At 41.2% G+C, this 27,625-nt stretch overlaps 1 protein-coding gene across 4 annotated transcripts in view; it reads left to right on the forward strand.

The window, feature by feature from the left end:
- LOC119651235 (leucine-rich repeat-containing G-protein coupled receptor 5) overlaps positions 1-27,625 on the forward strand; it is a 232,812-nt gene that overhangs the window by 153,356 nt on the left and 51,831 nt on the right. For 3 of the 4 annotated variants that reach the window (XM_038054710.1, XM_038054711.1, XM_038054712.1), the window contains exons 4-5: positions 26,975-27,118; positions 27,329-27,472. In XM_038054710.1, coding sequence (XP_037910638.1) covers positions 26,975-27,118; positions 27,329-27,472 — 288 coding nt within the window. The remainder of the gene's footprint in view (positions 1-26,974; positions 27,119-27,328; positions 27,473-27,625) is intronic. The other variant, XM_038054713.1, reaches the window with a different exon arrangement.

Here is a 27,625-nt window from a genome sequence, read left to right on the forward strand (position 1 = left end):
TAGATAGGAAAAATTATCAACGGTCTCAAAGTTGTATTCTCCCATCCTTATTCTTCCTGTTTGACCAGTGCGGTTTGATATTGTTGGTTGGTTGGTCTTTGGTGCTGACGTTGCCACCATATACTTTGTCTTGCCTTCAGTGATGTGCAGCCCAAGATCTCGCATCAATCGCCGCCTGCTCGGTCTGCATGAAGGCAGTTTGTACGTCTCGGGTTGTTCTTCCCTTGATGTCGATATCGTCAGCATAGGCCAGTAGTTGGGTGGACTTGAAAAGGAAGAGAAAATCTGATGTGTTGCTGATTTACCTGGAGTGAAGCCTCTTTGATATGGGCCAATGCTGTTCTGGATGTATGGGGCTATCCGACCTAGCAAGATAGAGGAGAATATTTTAGAGATGGTACTCAGCAACGTGATCTTTTTTGTTTTTTGTTTTTATAATCATTTTTATTTTTAAGAAATAGGTAACAATAGTATATAGATTGGAAAAATAAACATTAAAAAACAATCTTTTAAAATAACAAAAAAATAACTTAAATCTAATGGCCACTGTGGGCTCTCAAAGTTTTCGAATAACAATGTACAGGTAGAGAAGAGAAACAGTAAGAAATAAAAATCTAATTTTACAATAAGTTGTCGGGAAATGGTCAAAAACCCGACAGAATTCACTTGGCCTTAGTGGCAAATAAAGAAATATAAAAGTAATAATAAATATTTGATCGCTTCAAAAGATACTTTTAACTTAAATTATTGTTCTTAAAACTATCATAATTATATATTTTATATTATACATTTTTTCTTTTTTTTTACAATAACATCCATACAGAAAAACAAAGAATAATAACGTATGTATTTATAAGTTACAACTGGAGACAAAATCAGCACCCGTTCAATATGTACATATTTATAAAGCCCCACCAAGAAACAAATGGCAGAACTGAGCACGGCCACCGCTAACCGGCATCCCGCAGCCACCAGTACCAAAATTTCTCTTTTTCATCCCGCTTAATCTCAATTGCTCTCGCTCTGGAGTATCTCCAGTCGAATCCCGGAGCCCCCACTGTCAAATTCGGGGGGTATTCTATCCTTTTGTCCGTGGCCCGTCTATGTATATGATACATAACCGGATCACCGGCAGAATCAAGAATTAGCCCATTCCTGTCAAGATACACGAACGCTTCGGGAGGAATGAAGCCTGTCGTGAGAGTTTTCTCGAAATACCCATCATTTGGGTAGAACGGCTGCGAAACCCAAGGGTTCTCACCATGCGAAGCAGATCGTACTATATGACTCCGAATCAATCTGACGATAACTGTGTCGATTCTTGGCACAGCAGCAGCTGCATACATCACTTCATTAGTTATATAGTGCTCATAGTTTGACGAAGCAGTCCTATTAAGCCCCGTGCAAGCACGCAGACATTTCCTTTCAAAGATCCTTATTTTCTCCATTTGGCTAGCACCCAAATTAAACCAGATAGCACACCCGTAGGTGAGCACCGGTCTAACCAAAGTAAGATAACAAATAATCTTAACCTTCCGGCTAAGATGTGGAGCATAAAAGAGTCTTCGAAGAGACATGAATGCCTTGCGAGCGCTTTCTAGCGCGACTTTAACGTGCTCGTTAAATTGGAGACGCTCGTCAAGACGCACACCCAGGTATCTAACGCACTTCTTATGAGGAATGCGCTCTGAACTATCCTCGTTCGCGACAATGTGGAAATCTCTCCAATTCCCTTTCAAGTTCCTACTGGCATACGCCAAGGAATTTCGAAACAGAATCATTTCACACTTTTGGGCATCGATTTTCATCCGCCAACTGTTCGTGAAGAACTTAATATCATTGCACCTCAGTTACCTTCTTGTGCGCCGTGAAGGCTATCAGATCGTCAGCAAAGGCAACCAACGACCTTTTAGGAGATTTATTAAAATCGAAAGAATTGAGCAATTCACCGGCAAATACCGCAAAAAGTGTAGGCGCACTCACTGTCCCTTGCTGTAATCCATTCAGAACATGAAATTCTCTGCTAGTAGTGAGATTTCCGTCCATAATGACAAAGCACTTGCCATACAGCATACTACACATCATCGCTACGAGGTGGCTGGGAAACTCATTCTTCAGGAGCCTGAAAATCAATCCATCCAACCAGACGGTATCAAAGGCTTTCTCCATGTCTATAAGGCAAGCGCCTACGCACTCACCATTGTTAATCCGCCAGCAAATATCAGACGTTACCTTCGTTATTGCATGTATTGTCGAATGTCCAGATCGGAATCCGAATTGCGCGTTCGGCAATAATTCCTTCTTCTTTATATGCCCGTTCAAGACTTTCAATACCAAAACCTCAAACACCTTGCTGATGTTAGGCAGCAAACTGATTGGGCGGTAGCTTTGAGGGCTGGATGAATCCTTCCCTCTCTTTAAAATCGGGAATACTCGGGCTTTATTCCATTGTCCTGGAAAGAAGGAATTGTTCAATAAATTATTGAACAAAATGCAATAATTACGAATGGCAATGTCTGGTAAATGCCTGAGGACCACATTGGGAATGCCATCCATACCGGATGATCTCTTATTGTTTACTCTTCTGAATATGGAAGTTAACTCTACACATGAGACAAAGTAATCAAGCAGATTATCACTCGGTATGAGATCAGCCTGCAACGCAGAGCTAAATTGGAGAACTGTGGTGCCGTTCAGGGTATATTTGAAATTGTGGACATCTCGTTCTAAAATTTCCGAAAGTCGCGTTGGCTCTAAGTCCGTTCTGGGCCGATGCACCGATTCAAAGTGCTCCAGTATAAGTTCGAGTTTCAGAGCATCATCCATTACGATGTAATTGCCTTGCGCATCAGCAGTTACACTATTCGTGTCTATACCTGAGTCAATAAGGTGTTGTATCTCGCTGCCACCGACTTTAATTCTCGGCACAGTTATTCGTGACTTCTTCCGGAATAACGTATTTATCTTAGTAAACATGGAATCTGGATCGCTTGGTGAAATACCCTTTAACTTCTCCCGCCATTGGAAGTTCACTTCATTTACGTAATGTTGACGGATAAGATCCCGCGCGATCTTTAAAAGTGATTTGAACTCAACCAATATGAGATGATGATAGTCCCCATATCTCCGATAGATTTTGTTGACGCGAGGGAGCAGAAGGCTTTTCACTTTTTTCAACCGTTTTATGGCTGCAGTTTCATATCCTTCCATATTATTGCGAGGTTTAATCTTAGGGACGACTTGTTCAATTGTTTCCAGCGTCAAGTTCTCCAGCTTGAGAAGATACTGAAGTATTTCCTCGTTGCTCAGGTTCCTGTCACCTGTTGCAATTGTACTATCGTTTTCCCCATCAAGAGGTGGGCATTCCTCTCGATATCCCGGAAAAAACCTCTCTTGGAATTTCTTCCAATTTGTTTGTTTAAAGTTCAGCCTGTGGACGCCACTGTCCATCGGCAGAAGGCGAACTCTTCGTCCATCAAACAGAACTTCAATAAGAATAGCGTTATGGTCGCTATCGTAAGGAAGAGTCTGTAGTTTCCGTTGAGGATTCCTAAAATTAAAGTTCAAGCGCGCGTCAGCAATGCACAATTCCAGATAGGAATTTGCCCTGGGCCAGGTTGGACTCTCTGACCCATATAATTCGCATTTATACTCTATCTGGTATTGCTCTATCCAAGATTTGAGGAATACCCCTCTGGGATTGTTTGTGACGTTTAGCCACGACATATGCTTAGCATTCAAGTCGCCAGCTATAATATAGTAATTATGCAGCCTATTCAGTTCGAGTATCGTAAACAGAGAATGGAATTCCTCCTTGAACTTGGCTCGATTGTTTCCCACTGCATAGACTGACAGAATGTATAAATTCCCTCCTCTAGGCAGTGAAAAAAAAATACATGAGACTTCGATACACTCAAAAGTTTCAAATTCAGGCCTATTAATATGCCTGAAACGATAATGGCGACCCACAAGTATTCCGGTACCACCTCGTTGCCAATCGTCAGGCATTGATTCGCTGTCCCATACCTTGAGCACAAGTTGATGAACCACTTGGTGTAACTGGTCGCCTCCATATATAACCAATTCGGCTGTAATTCCATTGCCTCCTGGTGACTTATGATTTTTTAGCCGATGAATTGCACGGACTGTTTCTCCCAAACTTGGTGGTGGCAGTATTTGTCCGTGGTTTTCAGTTGGCGGGACCTCCAACTCGCCGATGTTCTGGTTGTTCAGTAGCTCATCAAACTACTCAACCCATTGCTCCAATATGTCCATTCTCTCGGAAATCAGATTTCCCTCTTTGTCTCGGCAGGATGAGCATCCAGGTGTATAAGGCTTCATCCTGCTGACTTGTTGGTAAAACTTGCGCGCCTGGTGCGGTGGCTCCTTGTACTTTTCGAGTTCACAGACTTGCTGGTTCTCCCAGGCTTCCTTTTTCCGTCTGTGAAGTTGCTTCTCCGCTCGACGGAGTTCGTGATAAATCTCTGCGCGTGCCCGCGTTCTTTGAGAATGCAACATTATTCGGTATGCGGCATTCTTCCGTTCCGTTGCTAGCTTACATTCATCGTCAAACCAGCCGTTTCGACTCTTTTGGCCTCTCTCTCTCTCTTGGCCAAGTAAGTTTGTGGCCGTATCAATGATAGTGTTCTTCAGGTGATTGTGAAGATCATTTGTTGATGCTTCATCTCCAGGTCCTCTGTTGACCGCGGTTATTACGGCATCCATTTCCCTCTTATAGGTGTCGCGGAGGGCTGTGTTGTGGATGGCGTGGATGTTTGTGAACCGCTTTCCGCGCAAACCAGGTACTTCAAACAACCATTTCGTGTGACCCTGCTAATTGAATAATCCGCAGTCCGTTATCATTTGTATTATCGTGTAAGCTATGGGAGCCAACGTATCGCCTGAATACGCGCTACTTCCCTAATAATAATCGTTGGCGCAACAATCCATGTTGGATCAGGGCCTTGAAGTGTGTTAGAGCACTTCATTCAAGACCGTAACGGTACACTAGGAGGCAATGTGGTCAGCATTGCGCGTACTTCTCTACTTGGCTGTTAAAATCCCCAAGTATGATTTTGATATCATAGCTGGGACAAGCTTCGAGGGTTCGTTCTACTGTCTCGTAGAAGGTATCCTTCTCCGACTCTACAGTCTCCTCTGTAGGGGCGTGAACGTTAATGAGGCTTATATTTCTAAACTTGCCTCGCAAACGCAGAGTGCATAACCTTTCGTTTATATTTTCAAAGCCGATAACAGCAGGTTAAATTTTTTGGCTGACTAAGAACCTACTCCGGGCACATGGTTTACTGGATGGCCGCTATAATATATGGTGTGGCGGCTCTTCTCCAGGAAACCGGTCCCTGTCCATCGCATCTCTTGCAACGCTGTAACATCAGCCCTATATTGGGACAGGGTATCGGCTAGCTGCTCATCAGCTTCATCTCTGTACAGGGAGCGCACGTTCCATGAGAAAATACGCAAATCGTTATTCCGTTTTCGTTGCCGGGTTCGTCGTTGGATAATCCGTCCAGTCCGAGGCTCCTGTTGTGGCTTCGTAACAAGTTGCTTTCCGTGTAACATTGTCAGCCCTACCCAGCCCCCAACCTTAAGGACCAGTTGGTACAATTTGTCCCGTTTTTAGGCGCGGGAGACTCACCTTCATCCTTCTCCGTCTGTACCTTTCCGTTAAGAAAGAGCTCGCAGCGGTCACCACGTGGAGGTGGAGATAGGGTTTGGTAGTAGAGCTGTTGGTGTTGGTTCAGCAGGCATTTTCCAGGTTTTATGCTCCATCGTGGGTACCAATCCACTTTTCGCCCTGGGACCTATACTACCCTTTGACCTCCCCTCCCTCGCGCATGAGGAATGCCCTTGAGTACTGCTCCATGATCTGGACACCCTCACGTAACTGTGATTGTCTTGCCCTTGAAAATGTGCAACGTAAATTCACCCGTTTCCTCTTCTTTACGAAAAGCTTACCTCGTGTGGACTACCCCTGCCGCCTCCGCTTTCTGAAGCTTCCCTTCCTACAACAGCGCAGATCCTATCTGGATCTATGCACATTTTTTAAATTTTCTTTGGGTCTGATGGACTTCTCCGCTGCTAACCACATTACCTACCGTCCTGCGTCTTATAACGCACGTAACGCAGACATTTTTCAACTTGCTTTTCGCAGAGCTCCAAGTCTACTTTGATTCCCCGATTCCTAGGCGTTGCGGAAAATACAACGCACAACAACTTGGTCCTTTTAACTTCTCTACTTTAAGTAGTTATAAGCATAGGATAAGATTATTGCTTTCGCCTCCTCCTGAGGACAATAAGTAATTGGAGTTTACTCTGTTTGTTGTCCGTTAAATTAAATAAATAAATAAAATAAATAAATACTCTTTGGTTTTGAGACAGATAAATCGCCGTCGGTCTTTGTGAACAAATTCAGCAAAGGTAGTGTTTCACGTTCGTAGTTATTTTTAAAATAACTCTGGATTATGTATCAGAAAAATTTGATCGTCTTTCTTGGGTGTTTGAGTTCGTATGAATTTGGAAAGAACTCCTCAAAAAATGCTGTTTATTTATGAACGTGATGAAAACGATATGTGCGCCAATATGCTAGCTCTATAAACTTGAAGGATAAGGCTTCAGAGATGAGATACTCGAGGCCTTAAACGTAGGATCAAAGGTGGCATTTCTCTCTGGTTACGATTCAATTTTAAAGAGTTTATTACTTACGTTTTCCATAAACTCTTTACAATGTTTAAATAAGTAAAAATTACGTGAGTATTCAACCAGTAAATTTTCCGTGATAATATTTAGTGTAATCCGCCCCTGCCATTCTTCAGCACCTCTTTCGCGAATTCACGTGCTTATGATAAAGTATCTTGTAATTTGCGCCATTGCCGTGCTCCATTTCAGGAGACACTTTCGAAAAGTTCGCTGGGAAAATCGTAAATTTTTCCCATGTGGTGAAATTGTTATTCTTTCTTGTCCTTATCCACTTTACAAATTACTTATGTCATAGCGGACGGAGTTCTCAATCTGTTCAAAGGAGTGCTTTCCACTGCGAACAGCATTTATAGGAAAAGCAGGAATTCGTCATGGGCGAGAGTATAACATACGAGTGTGTAATTCGTTTTGTGTTATTGCCCAGGTAGTTAAGGAAAGTGCTTTTGATGGTACTTTGAAAGATAACAAGCGTGAGCACATCGTGCAAATAAAGCGAAACGATTCTCGCGTATATATCTCTGCGTTACTGTAAATGACAGGTAGGCGATTTGTTGTAATTTGTTGTGATTGTTATAAATGATACTTTAAGTTATGGTGAGAGCAAATGCGTTGGAGAATTTTGTGAAGTGTTCTCAAATATTAGGCATATTTTTTCAGTGCACAGAATCATCATACTTTTATTCTTCAGAGATAAATTGCAAATTGAATATTTTTTTTTGTGTGTGAGACAAGAATGATTACCTGCACTCTGACAGTATATTATGATCAATTCTTTGCTTGGTGAATTCTCTAAGTAAAGATTGTTATTGTGACGGCTTTGAAGACAAGGTCTTTGTATTAGAATCCTAGCGTATAATCTTTATATATTGGGTTGGGGAAAAAGTAATGTCGTATTTGCAATCGAATTTTAACGCTTTATTTAACATACTTAGAATTATTCGATTTAAGCCAAATATGCGCCGTTGCGCAAAGTTGTTGCCATTTAGAAGGCAACTTCATTATCCCTCCCTTATTTGCAAAAAACTCAGATAGCCAGTTTTCGCAAGCCTCTTTTGAGGCCAACTTAGTAGCACCAAGAGCGTTTTGCATGGACCGGAAGAGATGGTAATCACTTGGTGCCAGGTCCAGGCTACACGGTGGGTGTGATAGGACATCCCATCCGAGCTCCCGTAGCTTCTGGCGGGTCATCAAAAATGTGGGGCCGAGCCTTGTCCTGGTGGAACAGAATACCATTCCTATTGACCAATCCTGGCTGCTTCTGGTCAATCGCCTGCTTCATACGGTCGAGTTGCTCACAGCAGAGGATCGAATTGAGGGTCTGGCCATAGTTGAGCAGCTCATAGTGGATGACTCCCTTCCAATCCCACCAAACACCCAGCGACGCCTTCCTGGCCGTCAATCCGGGCTTGGCGATGGTTTGGGCCTGTTCGCCGCGCTTCGACCACGATCTTTTTCGCTTGAAATTTTCGTACGTGATCCACTTTTCATCACCAGTCACCATCCGCTTCAAAAATGGGTCGAATTTGTTCCGTTTCAGCAGTGCATCGCAGGCGTTGATTCGGTCCAAGAGATTTTTTTGCATCAACTAGTGTGGCACCCAAACATCCAACTTTTTTTGGAATCCAATCTTATGCAAAAGGTTCCAAACGGTTTTATGGTCTATACCCAGTTCCTGGCCAATCGAACGAGTGCTCACATGCCGGTCTACTTGGATGATTTCGACGATTTTATCGGTTTCTACGACATCCACCCCCAGTACTGGGTGTATTTTCGACATCCACTAGACCAGAACGAAATCGATCGAACCAACGCTGTGCTGTGCGAATCGTTACAGTATCGGACCCATAAACTTCACGAATTTGTTTGGCCCTCTTCGCTGCATTTTTACCTCTCAGGTAGTAAAAATGTAAAATATGACGAATTTCTTTCTTGGTGGACTCCATCTTTGACGGGCTATAACTTGAGACTGAAACGTACGATCAGAAAATTGTCAAACAGACACCTGTAGCCCAGATTGTCGTCTTCGAATCGCCGTATAGTATGACCCGATGCGATAAGTACAACACAAGATATGTTTATGTATCGCCATCTATTGACAAAATACGACATTACTTTTTCCCAACGGAATATAAGACACTTTTTGTTCAACTTTATTTGCTGCTCCACGTAACTCATCTCTCCAGATAAACACCAAGATACCTTATTTCGTTAGGTTGAGGGATTGTTACAACGTTCACTGAGCTTTATTGCCCCAGGGTCAAAGAGAATTTGCTCATTAAAATTCCAAACTTTATCTGCTATTTTCCAATTTGCCCTAAGTGTGGATGCAACCTGAGGATGGGACTAGGTACCTAAACTAATTAATTTCTTCTTTTTAAGGTTTTGTGTAAAACAAAATCTTATTAAAATCGATTCACTGTCTGTCTGTCTGTCTGTCACACGCACTTTTGTCCAAAACGGCTAAATCGATTCGAACGAAATGTTGTGGACGCATGGGAACTATGAAATCCCACCCCACCCCCCAGTGAGTGACATACATTTACGTGCAGTTTAAAGGGGGGCTTCCCAAACATGTAAAGGGGGGATCTACATTTTTTTCACTCCAATATATGGGGTATCGAATGAAAGGTCTCAATTAGTGCTTTCCGAGTCTGATATTAGTTTTGATGTGAATTGCAAAGTGCGCGAGTAAGGAGTCAAAATGTACACACTTAAAGTGAGACAAGACTCTTTTTCGGAAACTACTCAACCCAAAAATCCGAAAAACAGGAAAGTGTGTTTGAATGAAATAGCAGCATAGAAGACAATATTTCGTATACACATGCCAAATTTTAGGGAAGTCTGGCCATTAACGCCAAAGTTATAGCAGATTAAACTTAGCAATTTCACGCGAATTTACTGCTTTTAAAGCCATACAAATAAGATACTGACGTCATAATTAACAAGAATAATTGACATTCGCCTGAAATATGAAAATTCATTTCATGACGAATCCACTGTATCTGTTGTAGGTTGTCTTTTTCACATTTGTTAATAATATTGGGCTCCTTGTGTGAAGCGTATGAGGTTGTCTGCTATCAATATAGTGCATTGCAGACCAAACTATTTGTGTAAATGCCTTTTTAAATGTAAAGAGCAATTGCATTTTTAATTATGGATACATGGAATTGTCAGGTTCTCATCATTCCTCACATAGGGAAACACAAAATCTTTTATACTTGAAGCGTCTAGTTTCTGGTTTCCCGAGTTGCTTAAGGTTTTGTTGAAATCAAAATCTTATTAAAATCGGTTCACTTCCTCTCTGTCTGTTTGTCTGTAAAACACACTTTTGACAGTAACTGTTCCACCTTTTGGTACGAAATTTGAAAGTTTGGATTGTTGAACCCCCACGCATGCGATGAATTACATTCTTACCCATTGAACTTAACTGGAGTGTGGAGACCCACACCACCACCTAAACGAAGGATGCAACATTTTTTCCACTAAATACAGCCATCTGGGGTGTCAAATGAAATGTTTTTGATTAATACTTTCTAAACCAGCTATTAGTTTTAACATTGGCTGCAAATGCGACAGCGCGAAGGTCCGAAAGTTTTCAACTGCTTGAAGGCTCATTCTCAGAAATTATCCACCCGAAAAAAATGTTGATCCATGTTACGATATCAGCTCAAATAAAGTTAATAATATTATATTCTTATATTGAAAATTTACTGCGAATCTTCCTTAAGCTCATACTAAATCCACGAAATTTCGCCTTAATATAATTGTTTAGGATAATTGAGGCATCCTAAGTCCAAACCATTTGTTGTTGGACCGGACGAAATGGAGAGCAACTTACTCCCACGTCTCTTTGGTCCGTTTTGATATGGAGTTTGGTGGAAATCCTACTATCATTAGTAGAGTTATGGTAGGTCAAAATAATCTTCTTGGCGCCAAATTACCATTCTCTGAGAAATAAAATGCGTCTGGAATATGTACGTATATCTTGTAGTTTGAAAGAATTATGGAATAATATTTTGAGTTTTTAGTCATATACTAATGGAAAAATGTGCGTAGGAAGTTTCTCACATAAGATACCCGAAGCGCCAGCTTCCGGTATTCCTATTTGATTGATGTTTCTCTTAGCTTGGTCGAATGTTGGGGTATCCATGATTTCACGCTTTAGAACAAACTTTATAGTGGATAGCTTAACTACCATTGTGGAATCACATTCTTGGCCAGCCAGTCTGTCAGTTTACTTAATATCAACGGCGCTTGAGTACCTTGGCACCGTCAGAAGCGATGATTGAGTCGATCAAGCCTAACCAGCGTTTCAATCACCCCCGCTTTACCATTAGTTTGTTCCAATGGGAAGGCTTCTCTGCCTGGAATAAATGCGTTATCTTATACCGGGTTAAACCGGCTCCATAAGTTAGAAACGGAGGTTGACAGAGTGCATATCCTTTATTATTTTCACATTTAGTCGCTCACTGTTCCAGACTTCATTTATGAAAATACAATCCTTCTTGAACTGCCGCTAAAGTTTTGCGGTTGTTTTTGTGGTTTTTCATGTTGACGTGGTCTGAAAAGCTCCGATGACGGCATTCAATGGACGATCGAAAATTTATGGAATACGAGAGCTACACATTTGTGGAGGGCCCTGCATGTAACTTGCTTTTGTCAAACCTTTCTCGTTTTATTCGGAATATTGTGTCTGTTGTGTTTTTTTTTTTGGAATTCGAGGTGAACCAACAAGTGGATAGGGTAATTTATATGCCGAAAAAACGTATTTTTCGATTTCTTTTAAATTATAGCAGCTGCAAATCAAACCAAAGAGAAACGTCAAAAGTGTAAAATCTAGAACATTGGAAAATTCAATTTGTAAGATTGTTGTGTGCGAACGCTCTCAACATCGTAGAAAACCTATGTTACCGCGAACATATTCTCATTTATAGAAAAACGCTTGGTAAGCTTAAAAATCAACTGCCTGGCTAAGAGCCGTTTGAATCATCGGCATCGGAAAAACTGGATAAACTCCTGACGATTTTTTGTGCAGTCAAACGCTTACCATATCGCACATGATCGAAAAGCAACGTTTCACTAATATTATGCGCTTCATTCATCTTGTGATTGTGTAACAAGTCAGATTCCGTCATCTTCTAAAGAAGGCAGTAAGTAGTTCACCGTAGTATGTATGTATATGTATCGTTGTCATTTCTTCTTTAATGCGCAAAAGTTACGCTTTAGCGGCATCGCTGAGATTTGGAAGCTGCGCTTCAGTTCGCCTAGCAATTTCCTTGACGGCTTACTCCTTCACTGTTCTTCGTCATGTGTTTCTGGGGAGACTCATTCATTAACCGTCTTGAGATGGTCGCGTAACCAGCAATGCAATAGTCCCCTTTCTTTATGTGTGACCTATATACTGCCACTTCTGCCTTCTGATCAAACCATCTACTAGCTAGCTAGCGATCAGGTGAGAGTACGCCGATGGCATGTCACAAACAATCAATGCTCTTGATATTAAGCCCATTAGGCAGAAAGGGAGAGTGCGATCAGCCGGCACAGAGAACCTTGATTTTGTTGGTGCTTGTCTTCACTCCGTCCCTGCTTGGCTTTCCAAACCCAAAGCCATTTGACTTGACTTGACGTGAGCAAGCAGATGTCATTAGGGTAGTCGAGGTGTTTGAGGGAAAATGTCATAGCACACTGGTGTCCATGTCCTCCGAACAAGCCAGTATGATGGACCTCAGCAATAACAAAATGATATAATATCGGTAACAACATGAAATCCTGTCCGACTCTGCTTTGAACCTTAAATTCCTCCGTGATTTTACTTCAGCGCAGTGCGCGACGTTTTGTAAAATCATATATCGCTCTGATAATAATTATTAGTTTCTTCGATATGATCTAGGTAAACCACTTCCAATATATTCACTGTTTACGCTGCCGAAAGTGTTCTCGAAATCGATGGTGTTCAGGTAAAGCCGAGATCTCAACTCCGCGCACTGTTCCAAAATCATCCAAAGGGCGTGGACAATACACGAGGTTCCACGATTATGATGATCTCTCCTCTATTAAGAGGAGCAGTCCGTCATGTCAACTAAGCATTTCATCCACAAGAGGAGGAACTTCACAGGATGTGATACCGTTGAGAACCGTGGTGAAATGTTCCTTCCATCTCTTCAGCTAATCAAGTTCTTTCGTGATGATATATACAGTTCTGAAATCATTGTGATCTGCGCATCTTCCGCTTTCCTGGCCAGTGCAATAACAAATTTTCTTTTGTTTTGGCGCACACTAAGTTGGCGCTTCCATTCATTGTTCTGCTTCCACAATTAAACAGTCAACCTGATCTTCTAGCATCCTATCAGGATGTGGGCGACAACTTGAGTAGCGCCAGAGAAAAAGCATGTTTGGACCTAATGCTCATCAATATCCGCAGGGAGGTAATTCAAAGTATCATTTAAGCGGACAATGTTGAACTTGGAGGTTGCAGTTCTCCAATTCTGCGAGAAATAGCGGAAATAACACCCAGGCAGGCATTAAATGGTAATCTTTTGAAATGACTGCTGCGGTGGAAGCTTACTTATCGCCGTTATCGATACAGACGTCCAGACCATATTTCCCTATCACATGTGCGAACAGGGTATTGCCAGTAACCCACATTAGAATTCAGATTACTTATCACGGTCATAATGCCAACTTTAGGAATGCTTTAGGAACCTCCTTCTCCGTTGGTGAATCAGAAGGTCCGTCATCCGCGAAATGGATAACATTTCCATAACAATTAATAATTCGAAATCTACAGGTTCTGCAGATTTGTATCCCTTTTAGCTACCATTTATGACAAATAGAGAATTTCACCGGGGATTCGTTACCTCAGTGAAATAAAGATGCATTAAATTAGTAACGACTACTGATAGCCCTACATAATTTCTGATAATCCCGGATATTGGCTTGTCCCCAATCCTCTCTCAAGCGGTCTTAGGACCTTCTTTAACAGAATATACATATTAAGTAAAAGAATTTTTAATTATGACTTAAACATCTCAATATCAGGCAAGTCTAAGCTACTGAATTATGCGTCCACTCAAGAAGCCGAAAAAAACTTGCTGCTTGCTACATGTTCAACACAGTGGTTGAAAATTATCACGCATAGCTTTAATCGATACGCCAACAAAAATCTACGTGAGGAATTTGCAACGAAACAATAGACAAGCAACTCGAAACCATGCTACAATAAAACAAGTCGAAAATCGGAAGCTAGAAGAATATTTGAGTGCACAGTTGTTGCATTTGAACGTAGATAGTATCTACATTACTCGTTAAACTTGGGGATAGCTCACATGACACATTATAGCTGATGTCACTGCAAAGCTTTTAGAATGAACTCCAAGGGGTTTCCACTCAATTTCCCAAAAACCTAGTAATATACTATTATTAACTTTATTTGAGTAATATGATGGATATTTTGAGACTTAGACCATATAATAGCAACTTCCTCATTTTCAGATTTTTAGGTTTGGTGGTTTCAGAAAATGTGTCCGTGAAGTAAATGATCAGTTTCTAACTTCCGCACTCCCCCACTGCAAGGTGATGTCGGAACTAATACCCGCATCGACAAATATTGTTTGCGTATGATTATTCGATAAAAGAAAACTTTACACCCTCCTTTCCACGTATGGGGGAGGGTGTTCACTTTGAATTTCTGGCGGACTCCTCCTGGATGGAAAAGTAAACAACATACAGACATTTTTGAAATCGAAAGATTTCTAGGAATGTCCCTCTCAGCTGCTTCTAGGTGCGCCCCATACTGGTCGTTTTAGACACGTTGCAAAAAGCCAGAATGGATTTTTTATTTGTCTACTTACACTTAGTGGAAAATCCTGCGAACCACCTTGAACTGAACGCAGATCAAGGATCGGGCACATAAATATTTAGCCTTTGTCCCGTTCATAAGCGGGGTGGGCCCATCGTGATCGGTTTCGCCATTTGGCTCTATCGCATGCCTGATCTGGATGCAATCTCGAGGCTTTTAAATCCCCATTCAGCGTATCAAGCCACCGTTGTTTCGGCCTGCCTTTTGGTTGTTTATCATCGACTTCGATGCTCAAACCAATCTTGGCAAGTGAATTCTTGTTAGCACGAATTGCGTGACCATACCATCGAAGGCGCCTCTCTCGCAATTCCACGATCGGTGCAACCCCATAACGATCGCGGATATCCTCATTTCGGATGGGATCAAAACGTGTCACACCACTAGTCCAACGCAACATCTTCGGCTCCATTACCGCAAGATACCGTTCATTGTCTTTAATAATCAGTAAACACTCAGAACCACAGAACATGACAGGACGACATCGCGGTAAATTTTCGATTTGAGACGTTCGTTGATACGCCAATCACAAAGAACACCAGTTGCGGAACGCCACTTTATCCAGGTTGCGTTAATGCGTGAAGTAATTTCATAACGCAGTTCTCCGTTGGCCGGTAGCATTGACCCGAGGTATTTAAATTGCTTAGTTTTGGGCAGATCACTGTCGCTGATAGTGGTTGTGTCTGTTTCATGGGGAGCGGTTGACATAAATTCAGTTTTATTCAAATTCAATCGGAGACCATGTTGTATAAGGCAATCATTCCATTTTTTTATCAAGTTGCTCGAGATCATTTTTGTTATTAGATGCTAGGAAAACATCATCTGCATGAAGCAGTGTATAGAGCTCTGGACCTTGGATGGCCCGTGTGACGGTGTCCATAACAAAAAGAAAGAGGAGTGGTTCCTTGATGAACACCAACAGAGATACGAAGCGGTTTTGATACACGCGCCATACTTCGAACTTTACTTTTCCGATGGTGGTAGAGCAATTCAACCCAGCGCACGAGTTCTTTTGGCACTAAGTGTTGCGTAAAACATATCAGATGAGTTCGCGTGGCACACGGTCAAACGCTTTCTGTACATCTAGAAATGCGATGTAAAGAGGGCAGGAGAAGCATTCAGGTTGGTTCTCCATGAGTAACCCCGCAGCGTCCACGGTTTTTGAGAAATCCGGCTTGATACACGGTTATTTCAACGATTTCGTGAATACGGTTGTCAAGAATGCGTTCAAAAATCTTCATGGTATGGGAAAGTAACCGGATCGGACGGTAATTTGAATATTCTGCTGGACTACCTTTCTTTTTCCAAATTCAAACAGTGGTACTTTCTTGCTAGTCAGATGGTGTTCTTCTTTCCTGAATACCCGATTAAAGAATTCACTAAACCACATTGTTGGGTCCCTGCTCTTCACTTTCCAGAGCTCAGATGCGATGTCGTCAGGTCCTGTGGCTTTCCCCGATTCCATTCGTTTTATTGCCTCCTCGACTTCAGTTGCGCTGACAGGTGGAACTGGTTCAAATGTCGGCAATGATTGTGGAAGTGGAGGATGAGCAAATTCTTCAGTTGAAATCTGCTCGAGATATTCTCGCCATTTATCCGTTGCGTTTCGACGGTTGGTCTTGTCTTTAACGCAATAGAAGTGTTCGATATCCTGTGTGCGTTCGTTACGGCTTTTAGCAAGTTGATCTCTCTCGACTTCCTGAGTGTCCAGTTTATCGTAAACATTTTTCTAATGGCCCGCTCGGGTGACAGCGACCGCTTTCTTTTCTTTCTCTTGCCGGTTGGTATTCTTATAAATTTGCCAATTGGCCAGCGTTTTATCGTCGAGAAGTTTATGGTAGAGACGTTTCTTTTCCTGGACCTTCATTTCAACACCGTCATTCCAAAGTCAAGTATCTGGGTTGATGTACCGTTTACCCGGCTTGGTCACCCCGAGGGTTGCAGCGGCTGCTTTGTGACTTTGTGTATTTCATTTATTTTCACAATTCTTCCACATTCGTAATGGTTGGTAATCTTGTGAGTGATATCATTTCTTCTTTCTACTCACGAAATCGCCACAATTTAATGTGCCACAGGCCAGTGCACTTCTCACGCTGTTTTATCGGTGGCTTAATTCATAGGATGGCAATAAATGGCCGATGTTGAGGTGCGATGTTCTCATAGGGAAAGGCTTTGCAATCAGTGACAGTGGTAAAATGTTGGCGTCTTATGAGAATATAATCGATTTGCGTTTTACTGTTCCCACTATAAAATGTAGGAAGATGAGACAATCGTTTAATGAACCATGTATTCATAAGTACAAGGTCATGGGTGTCCACAAAATCGATTATACGCTCGCCACCTTCATTGTGCGCTCCGAACCCCTTTCCCCAAGGCACCTGTTACCGTCTGCCTTTTCATCCACATGACCATTAAGGTCGCCGCCAATGATAATATAGTCGCCAGCAGGCACGTGACAAGCCTTTTGATTCAGAAGTTGCGAGAAGGCATCTTTCTCGGCATCAGGTCGACCTGCTTGTGGTGAAGAAGTGAATAGTGCGATCAGCTGATATAATCTTGAATTTCAGCAGCCGATCATCAAATCGTTCGACTTCTTTAATGGTATCACGGAAACCCTCTGAGATGGCAATTCCAACACCATATTGAGTGTGTGGGCTACGAAAATAGAGAAGTTTGTAGCCATTTTTACCGCGTTCGCGTTCACTGTCGCAGCTTTTGGCACCAGACCATCGGGTTTCTTGCAGAGCGCAGATATCAATGCGCCTTTTCCGAAGGACTCTTGCGAGTTCCTCGGTTTTTCCAGTTGGGGTACCAACATTTACGGTGTAGACATGTATTTGTTTTGTTTGTTTTGTTCGTACTAACTTGCTTATTTCCTAACACCGTCCATGTGTTAGGAAACCTTGCCCATTTCTCGACAGGACCGAAGCCCGTCCTGCCGCGTCGACTGAGGTGGCCACCCTAGCATTTCTCCGAGGCATATGACTCGATCCCATCATTTTGTTAGTAACGACATTGTATGAATTTTCTTGGTCGGCCTGTCGCGGGACCTGTCACGAAGAGAGATCAGGTAGGATTTAAAATTGTGGAATAACTCCAACTATACTCTATTTATCTCTTTCCCTGATCTCAGCATTTTATTTTTGTTTTACTGAAGATTACATATTCTGTTACGGGAAAGTCGCACCGCGTCCTTGAAGAACCCTCCTCCTTTACCTGGCCTTTGGACCAACATATTATGTTAATTGCATGGCGGAGTTGAAACTACTCAATATAATGTACTAACTGAAACTACCCTGAAGGAGTCTAATTTCAGTTTTTGGCAATAAGAGCGGACTATTAAGATTTGGCAAATGCTAAAAGTTATCTACAAAGTAAAAGTGAGCATATTTCCATTACTGTGGAGAGAACATGCCTTTGAAGTTTTCAAGACATGCATGTCATAAATATTTCACCCCGTCCGTTAGCATATTTTCCCAATTTGCTTCAATTAGACGGCACTCTAATGGCTCACAAACTGCATTCGGACGCAATTGAAAATAAGCATATTGCACTTTCGGCCACCAACTTTTCAGCAACGTCGTAGATTGAAGACATCGCGGCACATCAATTAGTAAAGAAAATCTTTCTGTTTTGCGCCTTCGACAACTTTTAACTTAGAGCTCTCTAAGAACATCTGGAAGCTGTCATTCGAAATTCCTCCTCTATCAACTCCCACTTGCAATTCCACCCATTCATCCAGGCTTTTAATTTCTTTAATAACAAATTAAATATAGAGAAATAATACCTGAAGTGTTGCAGGAATAATTTTAACTTTTCATCCGGCCAGTGCCATAAAATCTGAAGCATTAAATCATGAAATGGCTACTTGCCCTAGTTGGGCGAATTCCACGATTTCGTTCATATTATTTGCTTTGCTTTCATCCAAAGCTAGTGCAAGAAAATGCAACTCTTCAGAGAGGAAAGATAGCAAATAGTTGGGTCTAAATGGGCATAATTAATTGCTTGAATATACGACTGCCTGCGATATTTATATATACATATATATATGTATGCTGAGATATGAGTTCCCACTTTCCGCGGCTGCATGGCTGGAATATGGTATTTCTGTGACAAAAAGGGAAAAATTTAAAGCGACGTCATTTGTTATTACTGATTTTTTCAATTACAAATGACAAATTTCGAAGTATCTTTAAATTGCACCGCTAAAATTCCCACAAGGGTTTTCTAAAAAGGAGGTCAATTGTTGAAAATTACCTCTTATGGTGTCAGGATAATTTCAGGACAATTTAAGGCAGTATTAACCTTCTAAAAATATAAGCCCTCAAGTCTACGTTTACAATTAACAATAATATTTTAAATTTATCCAAAATAAACTCGGACTTGCTTTCTTTTACCACTTTATCCTTTTTCTGCCCATTTATAAAGTTATGGGATTTGGGACCGAGAGTCCTACGCCGAACTTGTTAGGAGCATCTTTAATAAAGATTATTTTCCGAAAGTAAGTTGCTTTCTTAATTTCTCTCCATTAATTCCCGGTTTTTCTATGAATACCCGCCAGAATTCTTAATTGCCCTAGAAATTACTTTGGAAGAAAGATCGTACTTCTTCTGAAATGCCCAACGTTATTTTCTAAGGGTTGCATGGCATCATATCTGCACATTGTTAATGCTTTTTATGATTTGAATTAACAACTTTAATAGAATGATTAATTGGTTCCTTCCCTTTGAACTTTATATATACATATGTATATCTAGTTTGTGATTGCAATACCTAAATTTAATGAAATTCATTAAAGGATATATAGAAAATTAACATATATGGAATATAAAAATCACTGACCATAGTTTAAGTGGGCTTTATATTTTATCACCACTTAAATTTTACGGCGAAACCATCATTGAACATACTTGTTCCGGTCGATGCAAACACGCCATAAAGATGAGTTTGATACTCATTGAGTCTGTTATATTCAAAGCGGCAATTTTCTATTTATTCTAAACAACAAATTTTGCCTTCAGAAGATATCTATTCGCGGTAATCTTATTTTTCAATCCTAAAGATTCCCACAATAACGTATTTTGGAAGATGTAAAGGATTGGTGACTTTATTTTTCTTGTAAGTAGATAAGTTGACCTAAAATTAAATATCTTCTTTTGCTTGTTTTTCCTCAAAGGTATTTCGTCCTAGCTAATTTAACTGTTTACTCAATTTATTTTATTTCATGGCCACAGTCGGGCTTTGCTTGACTGTCTTCAGTTCTCCTTGAAGAATACTTTTGAATTATTTTATGTTTGTATTATGAAATATCTCATTTGATACTGCAATTAGAAGCAAAAGTAAATTGGCTCGAATCACACTCACTTACATAAAAGGGTTAGTGGTGGTACCTGCAGCTAATACCCGACCAATCAGTAACTGCCACTGAGAATAGATATGTATATTTACATAGATCATATGATTGCGGTCAACTTCTAAGTGAAGTTTACAGGGTAATTAATTTACGAATCACCTTCGTCTACTTTTAGTTATCTGTTTCAATTTTCCATTATAAATTTGTGACATATCCGCTGCTACTTTTGCGTTCCAAAAGTTCACAAAGAGATGCCTGACGTTGTCAACGAGTTGAGAAACCGGAAGTTAGACTCTGCAGTTATTAGAGGTTTTGTGTTTATCCATGCAAGGATTGATGAGTGCATAACAGCTCTGTGTGCACATAGATAAAATTTCAACTGCACCCTATTTTTTAAACAACCGATCTAGGCCTTCTTTAATAAGGAACTCCAGACGCCCCGGTTTTGCGCCGAAGTCCATCAAATCGATATCCCCCCTCTCTCTCCCCTTTTTCAACCATAGATATTGCCCTTATAGACTTTTCGGGCTGGATCATCCTCATCCATACGGATTAAGTGACCCGCCCGCCACAACCTGTTGAGCCGGATTTTATCCACAACCAGACGGTCGTGCTACCGCTTATAAGTCTCGTCGTTATGTAGGCTACGGAATCGTCCATCCTCATGTAGGGGGCCAAAAATTCTTCGGAGGATTCTTCTCCCGAACGCGGCCAAGAGTTCGCAACTCTTCTTGCTAAGAACCCAAGACTCCGAGGAATACATGAGGACTGGCAAGATCATAGTCTTATACAGTAAGAGCTTTGACCCTATGGTGAGATGTTTCCAGCGAATCAGATTTTGTAAGCTGATATAGGCTTTGTTGGCAGCCAATAACCGTCCGCGGATTACATCGTCGTAGTTGTTATCGGTTGTGATGTTGAAGACGTTTCCACCATGTGTTTTGTCTTGCCTTCACTAATGTGCTGCCCTCACCGCAACTCATAGCGTGAATATAAGAGGCTCGTAAAACGTTCGAAACGAGATTCTTTTAGAAAATACTGTGAGGAATTGGAAGGTGAAAGAGAGACTTCCAGGCTGTACAGAGTCCTTAATAAGGATGAGTCGGCCAAGTTCGACTCTCCTAGAAAACCGGACAGCACTTGCATGAACTCCAGAGTTGAGTCTATACAGACTCTCTTTGAAGTACACCACTCAGGAGAACAGGTGTCAAAAGTGGAAAGAAGTGAATTAGCGGTATCTGCAAACCCTCCAACACGAAGGTGTTGCAAGGCAAATTGGGGCACTGCGAAAGCGGTCGTTACCAATGAAAAAACGGGAGCTGCTATATTATCATTTGAACACTTCAAAGTACCTGGCATGGATCTCATCTACCCAGCGATGCTAAAGGAAGGTGTAGATCACTTAGAACAAACTCTTTGAAATATTTTTCGAGGATGTCTTGCTCTGAGCTACGTGCCTTTCTCTTGGCAGAAGGTGAAGGTAGTCTTCATACCAAAGCCTGGTATAGACGACTATTCAAATGCAAAGAACTTTATGTAAAGCTTAACATCATTTTCACCGAAATGTCTGGAGAGACTGGTTGAGAATCACATTAGCGAGAAGGGGCTAAGGTCGCACCCACTAAATGAAAACCAACGTGCTTACCAACGTGGAAAGTCTTGTGAGTCTGCTCTTCATTCTTTGGTTTTAAACATAGAAGATACAACTCTGAAAGGTGAGTACGCGATGTTGGTGTTCGTTGACATTGAAGGGGCTTTTGACTGTGCGCTCTTCCAAAAGCTCTGTGATACCGCCAGAAAGCATGGTGTTGACGAAACTCTCATAAAGTGGATCTACGCTTTGCTAACGCAGAGATTTCTGTATGCTGAACTGGGTGTTGGTCGCTACCTAACAACTGAAGCAACGAAAGGCTGCCCTCAAAGAGGTGTGCTATCCCCACTTCTATGGAATATGCTGATCTACTCACTACTATGCGAACTGCAAAATCTGCCAATACACGCTCAAGCTTACGCGGATGACGTGGTTGTGCTGCATGTTGGTCGAAATCTCGGAATGGTGTGTTGAAATACACACGCCATTGATTGATTTAGTGTCTCAGGCATGGACTTTCAGCAATTTCAAATAAAACCACAATGGTATTATTTACAAAAAGGAGGAAACTGAATGGTCTTTGTCTTCCAGAGATGAAGGGTACAACCCTTCAACTCTCCCAAGAAGTCAAATATCTAGGAGTTATTCTAGACAAGAAGCTTCTTTGGAACAAGCATGTAGAGATAAAGATGAAACGAGCATTGGAAGAGTCTTTGGGAGAACTGGGACGAACCAGAAAAATGTGTGTCTTCTACACCGATGACTCGAAATCAGAAAATGGTTCTGGAGCAGGAGTCTACCTCTCGAATAAAAACGAGAAGTGGACGTTTCCTTTGGGACAATACACAACGGTCTTTCAGGCTGAAGTGCATGCGATCCTAAGGGCGTCAAGCTGGATGACTCACGAGCGGTTGAAAGACAGGCGCATCACAATCTGTAGCGATGGTCAAGCAGCATTGAGGGCATTGATTTGTGCTTTGATCACTTCAAAAATCGTTCAGGAATGCAGAAACCTATTGAACTCTGTTTCTAGATTCAATACGCTGGATTTACTCTAGGTATCTGGTCATTATGGTGTAGGGGAAATAAAATCTTGGATGTCTTAGCAAAAGAGGCTTCAACTTTCCCCATGCCTCGGCCGAAACCCGCAATTGCGGTGTCAGTAGCATTGGCTGATACTGGGAAGAAGCTTCCCAGAATGACAGGTGGTGACACCTTAATGCTGCTAGACAGACGAAACTTTTCCTGTTAGAACCGAACAAACATACTGCAAAGTTTATCCTATCGAAAAGCAGGATGACTTGCAGAAGTACTGCGCGCATTCTGACTGGCCGTAATTCACTAGCTGGACATATGTTCAGAATAGGAATTATCCAATATGGTACGTGTCTATCCTGTAATGCAGAAGCGGAGTTCACGGAACATTTTCTATGTGACTGCTCCGCCTATGGGCGGATCAGACATCAGATTTTTGCTGCTGATGTGCTCCAACTGCAGCGAGTAGCATCGCATCCACTAACGGAAATCCTGTGGTGCATACACCCATCCAGGATGTTCCGTTAGACGAGGGAATCGAAAACAATGGGCCAGTCTTATCAATTTCGTCGGGATACCGAATTCTCTCACGGCCGTGTACAGTTTTACTCTGGCTATACTGTAATAGGCGGCCTGCAAATCAATGAAAAGATGGTGCAACTGATATTCCAACGGTTCTTCCATCGTTTGCAGACCGTGAAAATCTGATCTGTAGCTGATTTGTTTGGAGTGAAACCTCCCCTTGGTATGGGCCAATGATGTTCTGGGCGTATGGGGCTACCCATCCTAGTAGAATAGCAGAGAATATCTTATCGATGGTACTCAGCAACGTGATACCTCTATAATTGCTGCACTGCGTGATATCCTCCTTTTTATGTATGGAACAGATTATGCCTCCTTGAAAGTCGCTAGGAATTAATTCGCTATTCCATACCTTGAGCATCAGTTGATGAACTACCTGGTAATTGGTCGCCTCCATATTTAACCAATTCGGCCGTAATTCTATCGGCTCCTGGCGAGTTATGCTTTTTAAGCCGGTGGATTGCACGGACTGTTTCCTCTATGCTTGGTGCATTTGCCCGTCGTCTTCAGTTGGCGGGACCTCCAACTCGCCGATATTCTTGTTGATGAGCAGTTCATCAAAGCACTCAGCCCATTGCCCTAATTTGCCCAAATCAGATTTCTCTCTTTGTTTCGGCAGGATGAGCATCGAGGTGTATATGGCATCATCCTGCTGACTCCTTGGTGAAACTTCCGCGTCTGGTGCGATTGGTCCCTGTATTTGTCGTGTTCACAGACATGCTGGTTCTGCCAGGCTTCCTTTTTCCGTCTGTGAAGTTCTTTCTCCTCTTAACGGAGTTCGTGATAAGTCTTTGCACGTGCCCGCGTTCTTATAGAATGCAACACTACTCGATATGCGGCATTCTTCCGTTCCGTAACTAACTGACATTCACCGTCGATCCAACTGTTCTGGGGCCAAGTATGTATGTAGCCGTATCAATGATAACGCCCTTCAGGTGGTTGTGAAGATCATTTGTTGATACTTCATCTCCAGGACATCTGTTGACTGCGGTTATTGGGGCATATCAATTTCCCTTTGTAGTTGCTACGGAGAGCTTTGTTGTAGATGGCTTCAGTATTCACACTCACCTGATTGTAGGCGGTGTTGTAATTCGGGCACTATGCCAACCAGGTAAGGATCCGAGTCTTCATTAGCCCTTCTCTATGTTCTGACATGCATCAGGGCTGAAATAATCACGAAAATTAGTGAGAGTGTTTGGTCTGTATTTCCCTTTTTTTCGCAATATGTGGCCATGTAGGGTATCAAATGAAAGGGCTCAGTTGGTATTTTCCAAAACCTATATTTGATATCGGATGAAACATAGGGGAGTGAGGGCTTCAAATATGACCATCAAAAAGTGTAACAGGTTTTGTTCTCAGAACCTTTCGGTTTCGATAAAATATAGTTATAGAATTTCATTTCAGCAGGATGTATTTTAAGGCCTAGATTTTGTATCGATGCATTACTGTGATTTTTTTCAGATGTGTCCGGATAGCTCAGTGGTTAGAGCACTAGGCTGTCATACGGAAGGTCGCGGTTCAAATCTCACTGGTGGCAGTGGAATTTGCATCGTGATTTGACGTCGGATACCAGTCGACTCAGCTGTGAATGAGTACCTGAGTCAAATCAGGGTAATAATCCCGGGCGAGCGCAATGCTGACCACATGGCCTCCTAGTGTACCGTTACGGTCTTGAATGAAGTGCTCTAACACACTTTAAGGCCCTGATCCAATATGGATTGTTGTGCCAACGATTATTATTATATTATTTTTCAGATTCTTGGGTTGGATAGGTTCTGAGAACCTGTTTCACTTTTCGGGCCCCATATTTTGAGTCCACACACCCCTGTGTTTTGCCTAATATAAGAAAGAGGATAATTTTCGAAAAGTACTAACTGAGTCCTTTGGTTTGATATTCTGTGAAAAAAATTTTGCTCGCCAACACAAAATGATGCCACGTGTAGCGGTTCACAAACCACATATTTTGTCAAAATTTCCTGATGATTGCTTTATCCGTAAATTTCGTTGACAGACGGATAGAGAGATATTGAATCGATTTTATTAAGGTTTTCTTCCTCACAAAACCTTAAAAAATCAACCAGCATTTATTATATAAGATCTAGGAAGGAGCGGTAAGAATAATAGCAGTTCAGCATTAAATTCAAAAACAAACAAAATCAAAATAATGCCTTTTCATTTCAGACCAAAAAGGACGATTGTGCTTTCGTCCGTCCGTAAAATATTTATCCATTTTTAGAGAGGCTATTCCACATTGTTGTTGTGCGCGTATTGAATTGTTTTTGCAATATGTGTTGCTTTCAAAATTAGCACGTTTCTTGGACTTCCATAATTTAAATTATGGTCCCGCAATCTGTTTCAAACTGACAAAACCCGTTTTTGGACGGACGACGAGATTCAATGGTTTTTAAGGTTTTGTGTGAAACAAAACCTTACTAAAATCGATTCAATGTATATCTATCCGTCACGAAATCTGGGGAGAATATGTGGTCGGTGAACCGCTACATTTGCACGGAGTGGCATCATTTTGTCTTGGCTTTGAGGGTATGGTCGTGTGGAGTATCAAATGAAATTAGTACTTTTCGAAAATGGTTTTATTTCTGACATTGGGCGAAGCGCAGCGGGGTAAGGACCGAAAATATGTGCCCCAAAAAGTAAAACACGGCTCGTTCTCAGAACCTATCCAACCGAAATATCTGTGTGTCTATCTCAGTGATGCACCTATACAAAATCTAGGCCTCAAAATATATCCCATCCCTATATATGGTCAAATAAACTTAATAATAGCGTATAATTATATTTTAGAGATTTGCTTGAAAACCCTTCTCAAGTATATTGTAGATACCCACAGTTTTGCAGGAACACTACTATATTTATTATTACTATACTCTCGTTACCAACTGGTGACACACCCCCTACCCTACAAGTCATTCCATTACATTGCCAACTGCTGAAACCATTTTCCTATGGGCGAATGGACTTGGTGTGTAAGATGCGCGATTACCTGACCTTATTATTACGATTACCTACCTGTATTATTTTGATGGGGGCCATATGGGATTTTTATGGAAGCCCCATATCAGATTTTCATTAACATTTTTTTGTTGCTTTTCACTCAATTGTAAATTATGTAAGCCCAACGTGTCCTTTCTTTCTTTCTGTAAACTACTGAAAAATTTCTTCAAAACGCTTTCAGCTGAAAACAATTTAGCCAATTCATTAATTACCAATTACGAGCTGATCCTAATAAGATTATCAAATACTGAAACCAATGAGTTACATCTTTCTACGTTGAGTTTAGGGGGTCCTCATACATGCAAAAGGGGGATGTACAATTTTTTTTTATGGAATTTAGTCGTGTTGGGTATCAAATGAGTGGTCTCGATCGAAAATCTTGCTGGCGGTACCTGATCGTCTAGTTGATGTTCTCATGGCTGTCGGGGTCTAATGCGACTGGAATGTTCAGAGATTTTTAGTCACCTGTACTGCAAGTTGTTCAATGCCTGCTGCATCGTTTTCACAACGGCTTGATAACAGCACAGTTACTATCAATGGATGCCGACATTACAGAGCAGCCGATTTTTTGGTGTCACTGCATCACATTAGGTATGATTTTCCATGAGCTGTTGGGTAGCCTACCCTATCTTACACTCTTCCCCATTATCAAAGGATATATCAAAAAATTGTTGCAATGGCTTTTGAAAGGATCCTACTACTGTTATAAAATGTTGCGGAGAGAATAGAATAATGCAAACTATTTGAAATTTCGAAACATACATTCATCATATTTTGCCATCTTTCAGCGAAACTCACCAATTAACCTTCTCTTTTTTATCTTTTCCAGAGTATTATCAGACAATATTATAGCAAAAATAGATAAGGATGCATTCCGTGGATTAATAAAGCTGAAACGTCTTTCATTACAAAATTGTGGCCTTACAGTTGTACCCAGCGAATCTTTTAAATCGATACCAAATCTTGTATCTCTGTAAGTATCCATTTCGGTCCATTTACAATACCATTATTCACACCATATTTGAATATCTGATGCCATTGGAAATAAACGAAAATACTAAATTGCTCCTTACATACGACACAACAAACAACAACATTTGTTACGACAATAATAATGAAATATGTATTTAAATGAAAATAATGGCGAAACCCTGCCGTTTCGAAAAAAATGTACAAACTAAAGGCAATTAAATGGTAATGCCTTAACTCATATGGATGATGGATGCCTTAAATATCTGCAGCATCTTCGTAGTTTACGACTGGAAGGGAATCGGCTGGATCGTGTTCCAACTGAAGCCTTAAATGGACTTAAATCACTAGAAGCACTGTGAGCTATCAATTATTTATATCGTATACTTAAATGTTTATTCATTTTGTTTAATGTTTGTTAATAAATTACACATTTTATGCCTGTGCTCAAGTGGCAAATCTAAAATTTTATATTATTTCTTGTTTATTTTTGGAACTATTAACGAGGATA

The sequence above is a fragment of the Hermetia illucens genome, chromosome 3 (genome assembly GCF_905115235.1).
Source record: "Hermetia illucens chromosome 3, iHerIll2.2.curated.20191125, whole genome shotgun sequence".
NCBI classification, from domain to species: domain Eukaryota; kingdom Metazoa; phylum Arthropoda; class Insecta; order Diptera; family Stratiomyidae; genus Hermetia; species Hermetia illucens.